Below are 20,232 nucleotides of genomic sequence, written 5' to 3'. Positions count from 1 at the left end.
TACATGACGTAAAGCATCTCATCATTCTTTTCTACTCTGGGTCAAATATATTTCTCTAAATTCAAAAATTATGAAAAGTTTAAACTACTGACGAAATATGCAAGATAAAGGCTTTCTGTTTCCCAAGAGACCAATTAAGTTTGCTGTTCTTTAAAAAAAAAAATCCAGAGCTTCTTTAAAAAAAAAAACACGTCAGTTCTTTTCACAAAACCCCAGCATAGCAATGTGTGCAGCTGTTTCATGTTTTAAATTATTTAATTTTCAAAGAAGGATCCTTTATAAATAGTATTACTTATACAGAACACTGGCCGGATTCTATAATCATATAAATTAATATCAATTTTAATTTTATTATTATATGAACTTGGATAAGGATGAAAAGAACTCTATTTTGAGGACTAATATGAAGTATACCTGTCTGTTCCTTTTCATTATCACTTCACGTTTCTGAGTAATGTTAAATAAAGGCTGTGTAAGACCATAGGCTGTGATCCATATAAGACCAAGGATCATATGAGTTAAGCAGTATTTTTAAAAATACTATTATATAAAAATTATTTGTGCATGCTAAATCTGTTGGTTCCTTTGTTTTGGTAAGTATCTTTATTTAGAAGGAAAAGTATCAGAATTAACTCTCTAAGCAAAGTAGAATGGAGAGCTACATTTTCACTTAAGTGCCAAGTGATTTTAACTGGCAAGCCAGGACAGACCCTGATGCCATTATAGGATGACCTGATATTCTATTGGTCCAATAATCTCAATTATTTTAGGATCAGATTATTAGTGTAAGATTCTTGTTCTGTATGAAGTTTCCCTTCTAAAATCTAAAACTATCAGGGATATGCACAATCTCTACCAACTAAAATCAACTGCAAATTACCTAGAGTAATTTTTGAACAGTTCAGATAAATGTATATACCAAGAATGTGATTTAATCTTATGCCCTTAGTCATCCATTTCCATACATAATTTCAAATTAGTTTCCAAATTAGCTAATTCAGTGAGCAAGTAATTTATGTATATAATAGCATGTTTAAAAAGATCTACCAACTTGCTATCTATGACTCTAAGTTAAACAAGCAGGAAATACAACAGAATATTGTGGGGCAAAGTGCTGCTGTTTTGAAGATACTCTTTTGCCTCCACTAATCAGTCAGTCAAATTTCAATGGTCAATGAATATGCTCAATCTTCATTACAATGCTCTGGAATCTTCAGTTTAATTTTATTTCTCCCTAACCTTGCTTTTTACATAGTTTTACAAACCTTCAGGCTCCCAAATATGTTGATATTTCTCTTGCACATAAACAGTAGTATTCTGACTTCTTAAGGACTGGAACTCAGAACCTGATATTTAGGATAACTTTCACTTCCTCGAAGATGAAACTCTTAATATGTACCGTTTAAAATCCACACAATGCCCCCCTTTTTAAGCTGACAACAGAACTGTCATCTTTTTTGTTGTTGTTAAAAAAATAACTACTTACCAATAACTGTGGTTCTGCAAATTCATATTTGTGGAGCAAAGATCTCAGGTGCAGCTGAGTTTCAGGAACCTTTTAGAAAAGCTGTGTCTACCATTATTGCATGACCATACTTTTATGGCACTGCATGAAGGGAACTGAGGCTAACAATAACTCATCTTCTGCCACTAGCCTCAGAAATTTATGAAAGCAGCAATTTAGTCAACAGAGTTTCTTCTTTTTCCTTTGTGATGACACCAAATCCTCTCGCATGGAGACCCTTCGTAAGTGCAGCTTCTTCCTACCCTTATATCTGAGATTAGAGGAAAGCAAAACCAAAGCCTCCATAATGTTCAGTAACTCAAACTGAGAAGCTGAAAAGATATGTAACTAGTAAGAAGATCCCCTGGAGATGTGATGATTCTAGGACAAATTGCACCAGGTCTCTTAGTACTTACCAACTCGGAACACCAAAGTCATTATTTGTGCTGAAGTTCCCACAAAATGAAGCCTCAAATGTATCTAATCATGGCGCAAAGGCATTGGCCTCTTAAATTCAGAAGACCAGAAAAAACTACTCCAGTAACAGAATAATTACTCTGATAGACAACCCATGCTTTCTGGCCCAAGTTATTTTCATTTTAAAACAGCTAGAAAGACATGTGTCAATGCAGTCAGGATACACTACTCTGGCAGACTAATTGACAATGAAGGATGTACTTGTTATTGAAGCACATCAATGGAATAATATGCATTTTGATCTAAGAAAGTTAAAGTGGCATGAAAAATATCACTGAAACTGAACATAGATAACAAAAAAGGAATAAATTCAATGACCATGCACAAAGCATAGTAATGATATAGAAAATAAACTAATCCCACCTTAAGAGAACATATTATTTATAAACTAATATTAAATATCAATCAGAAAGGCTAAACTGTAAAAAAGGCAAACTAGAAGAACTAAAATTCTGAAAAATCAAATTAAGTCTGTATTTGAAACAATTTAACCCTTTAATGCCCTATTCATGTCCATGAATACACTCAGACACATTTTTCATCTTAACTGAAGGTTACCAAAGCTTAAGCACCACAGAACTCTACACTCCACAACTAGAACTATGCAGAGACCACCACAAACGAGGAACTTTTAATCTATAAGCACATTCAATTTTGACAATTAGACTCTGACAACAAAAATGGAAAATCTGTATAGATGTCATGTCCCCTTCCTTACACATCAGGAGCAGGCTTTGTGCTTACCTACTTCCTTCCTGTTCTCACACCATGTATAGAAGTGATTGTACAAATGTGACTGTAGCATTGCTTTTAACCTTGAATATGGAAATTGCTTTCTCAATTCTTCCTATAAATATCTGTGATGGTTCTTGGTAAAGACAATCATTTCTATACAGGGCAAGAGCAATGGAGTAGAAACAGGTAAGTAATGCGCAATTTAAGCAATATTCTTCATCTCATTTCTTGTACTATCTGAACTCCAAAAAAATATTCATAATAACAAGAACGCCAACACACAGATGACACTTTTAGAAAACAAACACAACAAGCCAATTATTTGGCGGATTTACTTTATATTGAAAAATACAAATAAATACATGTTGCAAGCTTTTTGGTATCAAATTCATAAGTATATACTGCAAATTTTCATTTTTGTTAATCACAAAATGAAAAAAAATATTTTCACATTTATATTTTGGAAAAAAGAGAAAAAGGACTCAAAAAGTTGCTTTAAGAGTTCTGTTCAAAGAACAGAAAAAGAAAAGGGGAGACGACAACTACAGTACAAAGGGATTAAGATATATAGGTATCAGGGAAAAACTAAGAACTTTATATAGCATCGTGAGCCTTTGAATGTTGTATTAGGAAGAAATTAGGAAGAAATTTATGACCAATATATGAAATTGGCTTAATTATGTTGAAGTATAAATTAGAAATGGTGGCATCAGTTATAGCTGGGGAATAGGTAAGTGATTGTAGATATAAATGAGAGGAAGGGAAGAAACTCCTGAAAACCGTTAATTCTAACTTTTAAAAAATGCAATATTTGTATCAGATAAAACATATTTTAGTAAATATTTGGAATTTTCTGTAACACATCACAGAGCTTTAAAATACTAAGCAATACTATAAAATAAAGGAAGTCTTGTGAATTTCCGTTCACTACATATGCTTAATTTTGTCTTCAAATTAATATTGCCGTGAAATGCTGTCCATGGCTGAACAAATTAAAATATTCTAAAACAGGGTATTACTCATTTATATTTCAGATTTTATTTCACACAAAGTGCATATGAACAGATTGATAGAAATAAATATTTTCATGTGAGGCTATTAAATGCATAGAAACATGGCCAGAAAAAAAAAAAAACATGTCACCCTCTCTTTCAGAGTATCTGTGAAAAGTCCAATAATTTATTAAATCATTTTCTAATCTTTCTAGATTCTGCTAATTGTGTCCCTACATTTTGCCTGCCAGTAAATCAATTATTAAATACTTCTTGTGACTCTAAATGTGTACCATGGCTTTGAAAAAGGGATTTGTGTGCTTGATAAATACAAAATGCAACTTTACAATAATGAGGATGAGATTATTAAATTACTACTGAACATAATATAATTCTAAGGAAGTATTATAACCTCAAAAGATTTAAATTTTTCTTGTCCATTCTAATCTACCATATATTCATAATTTACAAAGAAATTATATAAATAAGAGCTCTAAGATCATGCCTATCTATCCATCTATCTAGTTTGATTTCAATAGAGCTTACTTCTGAGTAGACACAGAATGAACTGAGAATTCACTTTTATGTAATATGGGTTTACTCACCTTGATCTCTTTCATGCCATGTCCTACTACCAGCAGCTGGTGAATTTGGGGAAGGATAAAAGTCTCCTGTTGGGCTTGGTTCCATATTCTCATCTATGGATATAGTTTTGGGTCTCTTACTGTAAATATATAGAAATAATAGCTTGTTTAAACAGCTTTTATGTCCATATTTTAAAGTACAATCCTTTTCAGACACACCAAGCCCAAAACTACACTTGGTAGACACACTCACATTTTACACAAGCTTAAAATTATATGTACTGTACACATTTTTCTCTTATTAATACACTAGTGACGTTTTTTTAGATTAGGAGTGCAGTTTGGCTTCAACAGGCACAGCAAGACATCTTGGCTTTTCACATTCTAACCCTTTCTTCAGGAACTGGCTTCTCTGCAGAAGGCTCACATACCCAGCACAGCCAGATTAATTCCATTACTGCAGTCAAAAATGAAGCCATACATATACAGAAGATATGCCTATTAAAGTACACAGGAATAAAAGCCTGTATGTAGGTCTGTGCCACAGAGTTTAAATTCTAAGTCTCTTCCCTGCCTTTCTGAGTCAACAGATAATGGACTGAGGCACCTATCTCTGTGGATATTAACTCCCTTGCCTGGGAACTACAGGCTTTCTCTCAACATTTTCATTCTTTCATGGAGTAGCAAAGACTCTGATCTCCAGTTAACTACAAACCATAATCATTTTCATTACAAAAACTATCATTTGAAATTATTTATTGAGAAATGTTGATCAGTATCTATCAACTTACCTTTTTATTCCATCAAGAACCAACTACCCCTCTCTCCCCCCAAACTCAGACTAAGTTGTTAGACAAATGCATAACCATTTTACTAAAAAGCTGCAAAGAAAAATCATTTAAAATATTACACAACCACGGACTTTTTATAATAGACTCACCTGGTTGGTGGAGAGGATAGTGAGCGCTGTAAGTTAACACTTGAGTTCATGTCATGATAATATGGTTGACCTGGAAGTTCTCCAATGGGGAAGTTTACTCCAGCTCCCTGGGTTATAGGTGCTAAAGAACATAGCTTAAAGTCATGCATATTCTCTAACAGCCATATTAATATAATCCAAAATCAAAACAAATTCACTTTTATGTAATGAAAACTATGACTAAATTATTTGTCCTTGTACAATTGAAAGACAAAATTGGTACTATTTAGGGACATGAGACAAGCCTTCCCTCCCATCTCAGCATGCAAGGCCAAGATGGATAACATGTCCTGCAGTCCAATAAATCATAGGGGAAGTATGTTGGAGAAGACAATGCTAGACAAAGGCATAATTGACTCACAGACCTATGCAAAGCAACATAGGTTTGTTTTAACAAGGTAATCTGGGCTGTGGAGGGAATCTGATTTGCTTCCTATTCCCCTTAAATTGCTTCATGCCAGTATTATGGAAGAAGGCTGATGGGAGTCTTATTTCAGCTAGCGCTGTAGAAGGTTCTTCTCAATCTGCTCCCAATATTCCTCAAAGAAGGTCTTTTGGCCCTTTGTGTTGCTGGCCTCTTTCAACTTACTTCCAATCGGCAAACAGTGGTATGAACTGAGAGTTTCCACATGGCTGGCCTCTTTCAACTATTTGCCAAAATTCTTTGGCAAATGATCTGGAGGAGGCACCAGGCACCAGAAGAATAGCTCTGGCACAGACTGTGTGATAGCTTGCAGTGATTCTGGAGCAACCCAGTTTGTGCTAAGAGTGCCTCAGGCAGGATGCTTCTGGCACACACTGTGAGACAGTGTTCATTTCATGCCAAAGATGTCCAGAATGAGCTCAACCTATGCTGTCAGAGAAGGCCCTCCCTCATAGTGTGAGTTTTGGAGACCATTCCTAAATGCAAGAGGACACGTTGCTTTGTAAAATTGCTTTGAGGGACTGCTTCACTCAAAGGTTTGCACAGTAAAGCACCCCTTTGAAGCTTTGCACAGCCCTATTGACTAGTTCTGTGCGTTCTTTAATTCTCACACATATCCAGTCAAAATAGTTGCATATTCTATAGGCAATAATGAATAGATTTCAAATGTTTGTTTTGTGAGAAACGCCTTTTGAAAATAAACCTTTAACATTATTTATTTTCCATTTATAATCTTACTATATTCCAAGCTGTGTGTTTTATTTTCATGTCACTAACAGATGTACCTTACATTACTTTATATGCAATTAACTTGCAACATTAAAGGGCTCAAAACTACTACACATCTGGAAAGAGTTTCAATGTATTCTGAACGCTTAATATTACAGTCTTGGGTATGATTAAACAGAAGTAAGCCCCAACGAGTTTAACAGAACATACTACCAGTTAATTATCTGTAGATTGTAATTGTCTTACAAAAAAAAAACAAATTAATTCGGATATTGATTTCAATAGATACCTTGAAGATGGATAGATATGATAAATCATAATAGGTTAGACAATTACCACCTATGGATGCTTATACAAGTGCTGAAAAATTAACTACATTACAGTAGTCCTCACTTACCAACCGCAATTGGGACTGGCAACTCCGTTGCTAAGCAGCAAGGTCAGTTAAGTGAAATGTCATGTAATTGTGCCGACTTATGAAGTCAGTTCCAGTGTGGTCATGAACGAAATCACTGCAGGTTGTTAAGCGTGCCATCATGTGACCGCAACTTGCAACTTCCTGCTGGCTTCCCCATTGACTTTACAAGTCAGAAGCCAGCTGTGAAGGTTGCAAATGGTGATCACATGACTGTGGGATGCTGCGACTGTTGTACATATGTGCTAGTTGCCAAACACACAAATTGCAATCACATGACTGCAGGGATGCTGCAATGGCTGCAACTTTGAGGATTAGTGATAAGTCTCCTTTTTCAGCACTGTCGTAACCTCAAATGGTCGCTGAACAAGTGGTTGGTAAGCGAGGACTACCAGTACTGTCAGTTATACAACTGTGTACACTATCATAAAGAATCAACACTGGAAAGGATCATGTAGGGACACATACATGTACAAATGTAATACACATCCAAAAATAAAACATAACTTCAGAAAACAAAAAGGAGACTTACTTCTAGACACCCGCACAAGTTCAGATACATTAAAGACTCCAGATTTTACAAAACTATCCTCAAGATACACTGGAATGAAAAAAAAATAAAATAGCAATTAGTCCATTTGGAAGATCAAATCCAATCTTTTCTCTAAACAGCCCATTCATAGTTGAATTCTTCACTCAAATTCTATTAACGTGAATTGTCAAAATGTAGCCATTATTATGGCACTTTCTATAACCATATGTTATTTCAAATAAATACTATACAATTGCTTTGTAGTTTTATGTACAATTTTGAAAGACTGTACCCATCTAAATGGATGGGAGATGAGATCAGAAAACTGAACAATGGAACATCAGATATATTCTGACTGGTATGTCATTCCATGATACAGACTTTGAATGTGTTCAATTACAATTCACATTTGTATCATCATTCTTGTCCCAATGAAATTCCTTTATGATTAATTGTATTAAAGTGCTCAAACTGAAGAAAGTGTGAAGCAAAACATCACACTGTGTCACAGATTTCACTTGTTTTTCTTTTCTCCTTAGAAGCTCCCGAGGCAAAAGGTAAGAAGAGCATCAACTAAGAAAGAGGAGACTGAAAGAATAAGCTCTTTTATCATAAAATTCCTCTGTTCTAGCAACAGCTATAAGAAAGCAAAACTGTGTTTTTGAGTAGAGGATTTAGTAAAGGGCAAGAATAGTAGGAAATGCCTGGTTCTGCAGTTAACTTCTTCTACTACAGTTTGAAGAATCACAGAAGAAAAAGAAAATACTTTATTCACCATTAAGAAAGTAGCACTTTGTTTCTTCTAGCAGTGTAAGTTAATTTATAATCTTTCTTTCCTTCAGGCACCTTTCCATGCAGTGAAAAAAGAAGTGTCTACCTTTCACATAGATTTTACACATTATATAGTCTGGAAAATAAAATGGCTCTACAGAACAATCTTATTCATTTTTATTTGGTGAGTTCAGCATTGCTTAATCATGTATAGGCATGTTTAGGGTTGAAGCCTAAACCACTCTTCTTAAAAGAGCAATACTGAGAACAAACTTAGCTATGAAACATGCAAAAGATGTAAAGTCCTATTTAAAGTATTAAATAAAAGTATAAAGTTTAAATTACAATAATGCAATATTAAATAGTTGGCATTTCATATATAATTCCAAACATTCTATTCTGTAGTACAAGCTGGGTTCCAAAGGTATTTTTAAGATAGAAACTTAACACAATTTGTTCTTTCACGGAAAGAATTTAGTGATATAGACTAGTTAATAAACCTGCTGTGGCTATATACTTGACTTCCATCTTGTGATAATAAAAGGCACTATTTACAGTCTGCTGTGAGCTGGTGTGGACACAATAAAAGATAAGGAAGACAATGTTCCTGCTAAAATATCTACATGAAAAGCATACATACACTACTCCAAATGGTCAGATACTTCAGTATTTAAATCTATAATACAGTGTTGCTGACTAAAGCCTCATTTTATTCTACAGGTAGTGTCATAAAGAATAATATAACTCACTAATTATTACCATTTCTAACTTTAAACGCTACCAGAGAAAAAGCATCTTCCTGAAAAAAATCTGAACAATATAATTTATTATAATCAGAGGGTCAATCAAGTAAGATGCCTCTGTATCTATACAGCAAAGAACTAGGAGAGGTTAATTGCATTCTTCTTTTTTTAGGAGGTGTGAAAACCCCTACTTTAATACTACAATTATAAGACTGGGCAAAGACCCAAGTCCTCTGTGCACCCATCTTTAAAGAGACAGGTTTGGAGCAAGTTGTCATAACATACTCTGTGAATAGAAGTACCTGATGGCCATACTTGCATTAAAAAGTGCAAAGTAATGGTTAAAAAACCTGATTTTTCCCATCTGATTATGTACCAAATTACAACTCCAAATCTTGAATACATAATATAAGAGACTAAGAAAGAGAATACATAGTCACTGCAGTATCTTCTGTAAAAATAGTTTATCAGTGAAATACTTACCTTTCATTGTCTAGCATTTGCAAAGCTGTCGTTAACATATTAAGCAACTTTCATTTGAACTATATAAATACAACTATGTCCATGCATGTTACTTATTTATTTATTTTTGTATAAATACTTAAAGATACTTAAATCATCAGTGGCTTGACATACAGTATAATTCAATTACAAAAATACTGAATTACTATGATTTAGAAGTAAATGCTAATTCTGGGTTTTGTAACTCTTTCCCTCCTGCAGAAATAGGGTTGCATCCCTGAAATTGCACAGCACTGTCATTACTCAATATACTTGAGTATATTACTCAAGTTACTCAACCCTTCTTTGTTTCCCCAGACACTGAAAAAATTGGTTCCTTTACACATTCTGCCTACTGAACCTGCCTACTGTAGATTCTTGTCCTGAAGGACCATTCAGTCTGAACTCAGATTTGCTCTAGCTTGCATGTTTGCATTTAATACCAGAGCCTGTCTCCAAATTTGGCTTCTACAGAACTAAAGAAGTGACAAAAACACAGCAGTGAGATAGAATGCTCAGGATGGATCAAAATCCTTTTGGAAGAAATGTATGAGCTCCAGGAGAGTACTTAGGAGAACAGCTCAAGTGTTCTGAAATAGCTGGGTTAGGTGATCTCTTCCTAATAGACAAGGATCAATTTTATTGTCAAGATCAGAAATTAGAAGATTGCAGGGGAATATGGAGAAGCAGAAATCTTTAAGTACTTGAAAGTATTATTCAGCTGTGTGTGATGTAGTGTCTGAAGTAGCAGATATACAAAATAGTGAATCCACAGAGGTTGGAAGGAAAAGCATGAAAGCATTTGCAATATGGAAAGAAAACAGTACTTAAAATAGACTTGGGGGGGGTGTTTACAAAAAAACAATACTCTCAGAAAGTAACTAATGAGACTACTACTATCATGGAATGAAGGGAATCTTAACAGTAGGAGCTGATAACACTTCAGTGGAAAAGGTATTAAGGTTACTGAATAAGTTTCTGTATGAGAAGATCTCAATATTGTGGATATAAACTGTTAAGTCTTGCATATGCTTTGGATCACAGAAGTATGAAAACCAAAAGCCAATCCCCTTACAGTAGAAATAATATGACAGGAAATATAATGATAATTTTGAAGGAAACTGTCTATGAAACCAGTGTGCACCCCAGAGTCAAAGTGCCAGAAAGTAGAAATAAAGGGTCTAGGGAAAAAAACAAAAGGAAACGTCAAGGTTGCTAAATTTCTCCAATAATGCTTGAAGATTATTTGAATCCACAAAGCATGAAACAATGGAAGAAAAGGTCAACCAAGTCCAGGAACAGCCCAGTATGAATTTCTAGTTATGTCCAGGAAGAAGGCTCTTCCTTTAGGAAACTGAAAGCCTGTTCTAATATGAAGAAAGAACAGAAAAAGCGTAAGGTGACAATAAGAAATGTAAAAAAAAAAAAAACCTTGAGAGCCATATGGTAAAAAAAAATTAAGAGAAACAGAAAAAAACTTTTTAAAATATATTTGAAAAAGAAAACTAACTCAGGGAAGCAATAGGGCCTTTGGATGACAAGGGAAGGAAAGAGATGCTCAAAGAGGATTCAGAAATTGTAGAAAAACCAAATCTGCCTTTGGAACAGAACATATTGGTCAAATACCTAATATAGGACATGTATTTTTCTCAGGGAGTAAATCAGAAATGAAGTCAACTGAGGTAAAAGAGGACATCTGGAGAAACTATACAACACAGAAGCAGGAGATTCTGATGGCACCCATCTGAGAGATCTTTAATAAGTCAAATGTGAGATTGCTGAACTCCTTGCAAAAATATGACACATCTCTCACATTGGACCCAAAAGAAAGGACTGAAAGTCAACTAGTGTGACACCAATTTGAAAAAGAGGCAGGGGAGATTCAGAGAATTATAGGTCAATCAGTTTAATGTTAATTCTGAACAACTGGACATTGGTTCCGGGCAAATTGGTGGAAAATGTAATTAAATAAAAATAACCAACATATAGAAGATCAAACCTTGCTGAAAGAAGATATTCATGGATTCTACAAAATTAACTCTTGCTTTGCCAACCTTCTAGAGTTTTTTTGAAAATGTTAGGAGGCATGGGAATGGACCCTGTCAACATGTATATTTAGTTTTTCAAGAAGCCTTTAAAAACAACCCTCAGTAGCACTGGATAAGACTCAGTAGCACTGGATAAGAGAACCTGACATTTTATGGATTCTTAACTGGTTAAAAAAGCAGAAAACAAAAAGTAGGCATATATGAACAATTTTCTCAATGGAAGTAAGTAAGATATGAAATCCCTCCAGGATGTGTTAAGACTAGCCTTTTCTAATTTGCTCATAAATGATCTTGATTTAAGATAAGCATGAGGTGGACAAATTCGAGGATGATATCAAACTACTCAACACGATGAAAACTAAAAATGTGAAGAATTTTAGAATGCTGTCTTTAAATTGGATGGTATCAAATAGCAAATGCAGTTCACTTCAAATAAATGTAAATGGTGAATACTGAGGCAAAACCCCCAGCTTCACATTTACACTAATGAACTCTCAGCTGACTGTAACTACCCAGGAAAAAGATCTTGGTATCATAAAGGATAGCTCAATGAAGATGTCAACTGAGTGTCCACCAGCTGTGAAAAAGGGAAATTCTATGCTAATGTTCTTTAGGAAATGGATTGAAGATGAAAATGCGAACATTCAAAACTGTGGTATGTCCACATTTGGAGAACTGCGTGCAGCGCTGTTTACTACATTTGAAAAAGGATATAACAGAACTGGAAAAAATACAGAAGAGGGCAACTAAAGTGATTAGGAGGTTCAAACATTCCTCACAAGAAAAGACAGATCTAGCTTAGAAAACAGATTCCTGAGGTGGGACATGTTCAGTATGTATAAAATCATGCACAATATGGGGGAGGTGGATAGGAAGAAATATTTCTCCTTCTCTCAAAGTACTGGGATCTAGAGTTATCCAATAAGATTGGTTAGAAGGTTCCATTATCTACAATGGAAGAATGGATGGTGAAGTTGATGGAGCTGGCTGAGATGACAAAATTGACAGGTTTGATTATATAACAGACATCGATCAATTTTAATGTTGACTGGAAGCCCCTTCTGCACTTTTTGCATGAAATAGAAAAAAAATGAAATCATGATACATGGATTTAAAGATTAGAAATAATAGTAGATAATAGAAAAAATGAAAGTTACGTTGTAAGCTTAGAGTAAGAGTTTAATGTAACTTTATATTTATTTCTGTTGTAAAAGGAAGTCAGAAGTCATTCTTCTTTGTATTTCTTTTTCTTTCTGAAGTTTTGACATTGTTTTCTTTTTCATTCTTTACTTTTTTCTCTCTTCTCTATCTTAATTATTAGTTCTTGTTAGTTTTTATCTCAAAAGAGATTGGTTAGAAGGTGTTTCAGAATAGATTAAGGAAGTATATCTTAACACAATTGAAATTAACAAAAATTCACAACTATGAGACATGGCGATGGCCACTAATTTGGATGACTTTAAAAGCAGGTTGGACACGTTTATGGAATGCAAGTCCATCAGGCGTCTTGAACATTCAGTGTTAATTCTAGGATGGTGGAAGCATACCTCCAGTTATCATTAAAACAACAGCAGAAGAGAAGTTTCCTCTTCTCCTGCTCATGAGGACCCCAGCAGTAGTTGGCTGGCCATTGTGAAAAGCAAATGCTAGAATAAGATGGGCTTTAGCCTGATCAGCATAGACTTTTCTTACGTTCTTATAGAAAGGTATACTGAACTATGAAAACACATTAATCTTACAGAAAGTGGTCTGGAAGACCACAATGGGAACAAAACAGCCACAGACCGATTTTGCCTTCAGACATGGAGCCCTTTGCAGCCCTTCACAAGAACTGTTTTGTGGGTTCTCCACTTTGTTGCTGCCTGATCTTTTTCCAGGTTTTAAAAAACACTTGGCAAAATGCATAAGGTATGCAGTAAGTCACACTACAGGACCCTTCTAACCATCCTCTTGTAAGCTTAGCCTCTAGACCTGATACACACAGAACAGCTGCACAATCCTAGATATAGCATAGTTCTACTATTCATGATTGTACCAGTATATCCTATGTCCCTATTTGACTTGTACAGATAGGAGAAACAAATCATACTGATGGGCCATAAACCTGATTCCCTAATTACTTATGTATTATGAATTCCCTGCAAGATCTAGTAAATGTTCAGTAATAACTGAAGACCAATTAATTTCTAACAGGTTGCAATCATTCCAGGAAAAATAAATCAGTTTATAATTGATCATAGAGCACTTCCATTTCTTGTCCTACTTATATCAATCAAGGAAATCATGCTTTGTTTACCATAGGTTTTACTGACTGTAGGTAAAGGTAAAGGTTTCCCTTGACGTAAAGTCCAGTCGAGTCCGACTCTAGGGGGCGGTGCTCATCTCCGTTTCTAAGCCTTGGAGCCGGCGTTGTCATAGACACTTCCGGGTCATGTGGCCAGCATGACGACTCGGAACGCCGTTACCTTCCCGCCGAAGCGGTACCTATTGATCTACTCACATTTGCATGTTTTTGAACTGCTAGGTGGGCAGGAGCTGGGATTAACAACGGGAGCTCACCCCGCTGCGTGGTTTCGAACCGCCGACCTTCCGATCAACAGCTCAGCGGTTTAACCCGCAGCGCCACCGCGTCCCTTACTGACTGTAGCCAAGGTTTTAAAAACAACTTCTGAAATCTTCTCATTCTGGCAGTCATACTAGCAGTTTTTTATTCTCAAGACACGGGTTTTTGTCTGTTTACTTCAGAAAATGTTGGTCTGTACATTGGTGGTCATGGCTGGAGCTTTATCATCCAAACTCACCTTACCAATTTTATACAGTTCTAAGAGATGAAATCAGTAGTAGATTTCCCTCAACAGGGAGACCACCCAAAGGGTGCTTTCTGCAAGGAGCTAGAGTTCACTGATGTATTGCAATGGCTTATGCCTGGACAAAGCATCTTTGATGCAGAGAATTCAGAGATGAGATCCCCATCTGACTAGGATGTACTGGTGGTGAAGACATGCATGGGGAGGAAGGTGTAAAGGGTACACTGCATCTCTAGTGAGATTGTCTGAAATAAGTATTAGTGGAGGAAATCCTACATAGAGAATAAAACCAAGAGGAGGAAGCTATACGCCCATACTCAGAAAAGTGGAATTTAGGAAACAGAGTTGCTGCAGCCATTTGTGTACAGTTGTAAAAAGCTTCTGAACTCTATCTAGAATGTCAGCTATCTTTTTGCTGAATAATCCATCCTCCTCAAAGAGAAGGTATATACAGATGCCCAGGTTACTGTCCAGATATTTATTTAAAATTATTAATTTTATAAAATGTTCCACTCAGGCTGATCTTGGACAGTGTTCATGAACATACTTACACTACTGTAATTTTTTTCTAGCAAAGCCGCATCCCAGAAATCTGTTGAGTTGAGGTCGCCTTCTCTCTTCAGTGAACTACAGTATCTGCTGGTCATGTATGCCAAATACATAGAAGCATGTGGTCTCTCAGTTATTAAGGTAAGAAAATTGCAGGAACATTATTGTATCTTGATGTCAGCATATGAATGAAAGAACTTTTACTAACCAAGTCTCCGTTCTATTTAAACACCATTTTTAAATATCTTTCATCTTGTGTATTTTTTCCTTCTCCAGAGTAAAGGAATGGAGATAAAGGATAACATTAAAAAAAAATAATTCTATGAAATGCTTAATTCATTGGTTCAGATCCATCTGAAATTCATCAGAATTTCACCCTGAGTTAACACTTTAAGGTGTTAAGTTACAGAATGTTTAAAAAATCCTTTACTTAATTTGCTGTGTCTATAAATTATTGTTTTTTAATTGCTTCAACTTTTTATGAACTCTTATTATTATTGTTAGTGCTTTTGTACATTCAGGTTTAACTCACTGAGATAATATATGTCACATAAGGAGGCCACTTTTTTTAACTAATCAAATTAATGACGTGTCTTTCAAGTTCAAATACAACATACAGTATTTTGTTGATGATGAATGTTGTTGCAAGAACAATCAAGCTTCATCTTTCATTTCAAAGAATCATTTCAAAATGCTTCTCATAGCGTAGTAAGAGATGCTCATGTTCACTTCTTAATCCCATGCACCAAGTACAAATGGTAGAATATAAAGGATGAGATTTTATATAATGTAGAAACTTCACACGTTCTTGAAGAGTAGAATACAAAAGTGAGGACACAGCCTTTGCAGCTGTCCTCTCTCTGTGAATGCTACAATTCAACCATAAATATTCTGGCACTTCTGCTCAAACCTGTAGGACAAGCCCAGTGAGAGACACTGCATTGCTCAAGTTTGCTCAGATCAATATATTTTCCACTGAATATAATTTTGAATAATAAAATGATTCATTAGCTGAAACACTTCATCAGCAGTTGTTCTTGCTGGACAAAATATTATTTTTTAATGAATTGGCAATGTCTGCTATATCAATGCTTCCATTTGCTTGTAATGACTATTCTGTATATGATATATCTGAGTTCCTTAATATTTTTCACCATATATTCAATTTTATATTTCACTGACTGGGACTCAAATGATTTGCTTTTTTTCTTACATAAATCTGGAATATCATAGTGTTCAATGCAGGAAGTACTAACTTTTTGCCAGTAACATGCAAATAATTTGCCTTACCTATTTGGAAATTTCACATGAAACCAATACAAAGTTTTAATTGAGAAACCCAGAAAGTGCACTTTTCACTCTTTTTTTTTTGATAGAAAAACATCTACTAAACACTTTTCAAATATTTATCAAGATGGAAACAAGAGGGCACTTAATTAAAAGGACAAAAATGAAACTATAGTTTCATGTCTGTGATTTGAGCTTAGTTTTTTTACCTCATGCACCTGCCGGGCTTTTCTCCATGTGTGATGTAAGACCATCAAGGCTTATATCACCCAAGCACCCACACCCTGGTTGTAGGCTTCCGAGAAAAATTCCCCTTTTCCCCCTCTGCCAAGAGGGCTTGCAAACTTACCCACTGAACTTTGCAATGGCTTCAGAGAAAAACTCTTCTCTTTCCCTGAGGTCATGAAGAGAAAAATAAATATATCTATCCTTGGCAGCCTCCCACAAGAGCACTGGTGAAATTGCAATCACTTTGGTCATGGGAGAAAGAAAACAACCATTTGTTTATTTTCTAAGGACTGGGACCAGGCTGAGAAGGACAACTTGGAAAACTTTAGTCTAAGGTATTAGTTATTTTATTCAATTTTATACAATTTGCAAAAAATGGGTAAGATTCCTTATACTTTTTCATACAAATAATGAATAAATGAAAATGTCGGAGTAGAGAATTCAGGTCTTATCCTTGTGGCACCCCATTTGATGCTTCTCTCCAATTTGATGAGAAACCATTGAAAAACGGGGTATATATATTTGAGCCAGCTATGAATCCCCTTAGTTGTCATGCCACCTAGCCCAGATTTAGCTAACTTGCTAATCAGCATGTCATAGGGTACTTTGTTCAAGTCAAGAGATGTCTATGTAGGATTCCCACTAGCAAGTAAAGAAGTTATCCAACAAAAAAATGAAACAAGATTAGTCTACAAAGATTTGTTCCTGACTGGCTAACTTCTGCTAATTATCATTCTGTTTCCAAGTGCTTACTGATCAATCGCTTTATAATCTGCTCTGGCATATTCCCAGGTATAAATGTTATACTGACTGGTTTGTAACTTGCTGGATCTTTTTTCTCTACGTTTTGAAGATAGGATCAGTGTTTCCTCTCTTCCAGTCATCTGGCACATCATCAGTTCTCCAAGATTTCTCAAAACACAGGATTTGGCCAGATCGTCAGCTGGATCTTTCAGTAACCTAGAATGCAATTCATCTAGTTCTCAAGATTTAAGCTATCAGTTTCTATCAGTTCCATCTTCAATCCTGTTGTTCACAATTTCCTTGTGAAACATGTAAGTTTTTTGTTGCTCTGCCTCTTATTTGTTATCTCTTAGCATTTTACCTTCCTCACTCAGTGATGTCTCTTCAAGCTACTAATTTCAGAATTAACAGAATTAGAATTAGGAGACAGGTGATGATAGTGGTGTTTATATTGTTATAATTTATTTATATATCACTCTCCCTGCCAAAAGAGTGCAGAGAGTTGCAGAGGTGGTCATAATAAAAAATATCTACAACGTATTTTTGCCACCATTGCCCTAAACTTATGAAAGTTATGAAAGTTTATCTAATCTCAAGTTTCAACTGTCGAAAGAAGCCTCAGTCTACTCCTGCTCATTAGAACTTCCTCATGGCCTGCTGCCATTAAGAGATCAGTGAATAAACCTGAAGAACCCTTATGACTGGAAGCTCTTGTGCAATATATCATGGTACATATTGGTTTAATAGGGCTTATGTAGTTTTTACTTTTATTTTAGCTTAACAAAACATTTTAATTGTAGTTGGATTTTTTTTTGTTTAATATGCTCAACTATGGTACAAATTTAAGACTCAGTTATGTACAACTGGAAGACTGGTTACATCTTATGAATGAGAAATACTGAAAAAATAGTTACATGAAAGAAAAATACTAAATAATTCTACTAGAGTTTTGTGTGTTCATTTCTTCCCAAAACAGACACTGGAATTAGTCACTGTTTATTTCTAACTGCCTCATATAGTTTTAAAAACCTACACAGAAAACATGAACCACAACAGAATGCCAAAATGCTAAAATGTCTTGTGAAAAACAGCTAATTAAACAATTAAATGCTAGTACCTTATTTGAACCATACCCAGCTCCTCAGCAAATTGTCTAAATTGTTTTTTAGGACTAACAGAACTAGAAGAAACAGTATTACATTCAGAATCCATCAGAATAATTCCGGTCTATTTGTTCATTTCAAAAAATTATCTGCTCCAACAGCATAATAATCATTGGATAAAACTAAAGTTACAGAATGTTTAGACTGACTCTTCTATCATTTCTATTATGTAAAATTGTTCCTATCCAGATGTGTAAGTTGCCATAAAATTAAATAAGGTAGTCAACTGAATTGCACTGAACTTAAGAGAACAACTCTGGAGCTGAATATTAAACACTGAAATGTAAAATGTAAAATCTGATATATGCCCTTGCCCAAAAGAATTTAGGTCCTTATTATCGCTGAAATATTACAGCAACACAGAAGTATTACTGAGAGAGGAGGGAGATGTTCAAATTTCAAAGAAAAAAATGAGTTGTTTTGACAGAGAATAATTTGTTTGCTCTTCCTATTTATTTGTCTGTGTCAATTAAAGAATATCCAACAGGATAGAGTATTTTCTTAAAACCAAAAGAATCCAGAGTGGTGCAGCTCCTCTCATATTAGTTTTTTAAATCAGAATTTCTGACGGAAGTTTAAAGCTGGAAGTAAGCTTCTCTCTCTAGGAACAAGCCTCGTATGTTTCTTCCTTTCTGGATTCAATTAAGAAAAAATAATGGACTATTTGCTACATTTTCAGAAGTTGATGTTATATCCTCTCCTTTTATTTTATGTTATGTGAATCCACACAATTTCTCTGAAGCTGTATTACTCGGTATACAGCTAACAAACAGAACTAAATTAAATAAAGTAATTACAGCTGCCAGTTGATAAACTAAAGGAAAATCTTAGGAATTCACATCCCTAAAGCACATAGGTAAATATTAGGTATATGTTCATTGCTTCTCACACTTTTGGTTTTAATACAGTAATAGGAACATTCTAAGATCATACTATACCACGTATTTGAACTAATATGCTCAATATCAATTGTCTATTGCTTGTCCAGGCCCCACATGTTCATGCTAAGGAAACCTTCCTGGTGCTGAAATGGATATTTTACATTTAGCACTCTGTATCATCTTAAGACTATACTGTAGTTTTCAGTATTGTAAAGTTAGACTGCTAAGTCTGAATATAAAAATTTTAATTGAAGGGGGAGCAGGTATTTTAGGCCACTGGTGTTGAAGGTAACGATAACCAAATGATAAGGCTCATAAATTGAGTTGTCGAGTTTGCTATGAAAGCCTACGTTAGTATTATTGAGTATATTTTTTTTCACACTAAACTATGAAAAATTTTTGCAACAGTTGTTAACGCTCTTTTATTTGGCACAAACATCTTGCCTTTCCTCTTTAGTTAAGAAGGCAAATTACCAGACACCCTAAAGAATGCAACATTCTAGCCAAACACAGAGAAACTGATTCCCACTGCCAGTAGCTTAGCCAAGTATTGCAGTTTGGGGGGGGGGGTTCCCCTATTCTTCCTGGCAATGCTCTTGCAAAAATGATGGCATTCCAAAACTCTAGTAATTTTACATGCAACGTCCTGGACTCTTTATATTCTGGATCCAGATTAAAGACTGTTGTAAAAATGTCTTTACTGTCTATTACTCCTGCAGGTTCATTAAAATCTCAGGTTGTACCAGTGGGCATATAGTGTTTTATATTCATGCATTTCTTCTTTAGTCATCACAAAACTTAGAATTTGATTCTTCAAAAGAAATGTATATAATCAAACTAAAATAAAATTTTAGGGCAATTAAAAAGGCATTTGGTAGCTCAGGAGTTACCAGTGTTCACCAAGACACCACCATGAATCCTGTTCTACCTAAAAAGACTTATTACTTTATTTTTATCTGGCATGCTGCAAAACAATGTGCTAGCTTTTATCATATTCATTTACAGAATGGCGGTGTTACGGAATGTGTCTCTGAAGGAGGGGTGACGTGGTGGATTTCGGTGGTGCCGCTGGTTCTCAGGAAGGAGGGAGCACGTTCCAAGGAGGTGGAGGAGATAAGCAGAGACACAATCCAGGGGGC

At 35.2% G+C, this 20,232-nt stretch overlaps 1 protein-coding gene across 10 annotated transcripts in view; it reads right to left on the bottom strand.

The window, feature by feature from the left end:
* Positions 1-20,232, bottom strand: part of NFIB (nuclear factor I B) — a 234,456-nt gene that overhangs the window by 78,591 nt on the left and 135,633 nt on the right. For all 10 annotated transcript variants that reach the window (XM_063295053.1, XM_063295050.1, XM_063295049.1 and 7 more), the window contains exons 4-6: positions 7,372-7,440; positions 5,233-5,353; positions 4,314-4,432 (exon numbers count right to left, since the gene is read on the bottom strand). In XM_063295053.1, the coding sequence (XP_063151123.1) occupies positions 4,314-4,432; positions 5,233-5,353; positions 7,372-7,440 (309 nt within the window). The remainder of the gene's footprint in view (positions 1-4,313; positions 4,433-5,232; positions 5,354-7,371; positions 7,441-20,232) is intronic.

Source organism: Candoia aspera, chromosome 2 (assembly GCF_035149785.1).
Source record: "Candoia aspera isolate rCanAsp1 chromosome 2, rCanAsp1.hap2, whole genome shotgun sequence".
NCBI classification, from domain to species: Eukaryota; Metazoa; Chordata; class Lepidosauria; order Squamata; family Boidae; genus Candoia; species Candoia aspera.
Note: the sequence above shows the minus strand (reverse complement) of the source record. Positions and strands in the feature narration are given on the sequence as shown.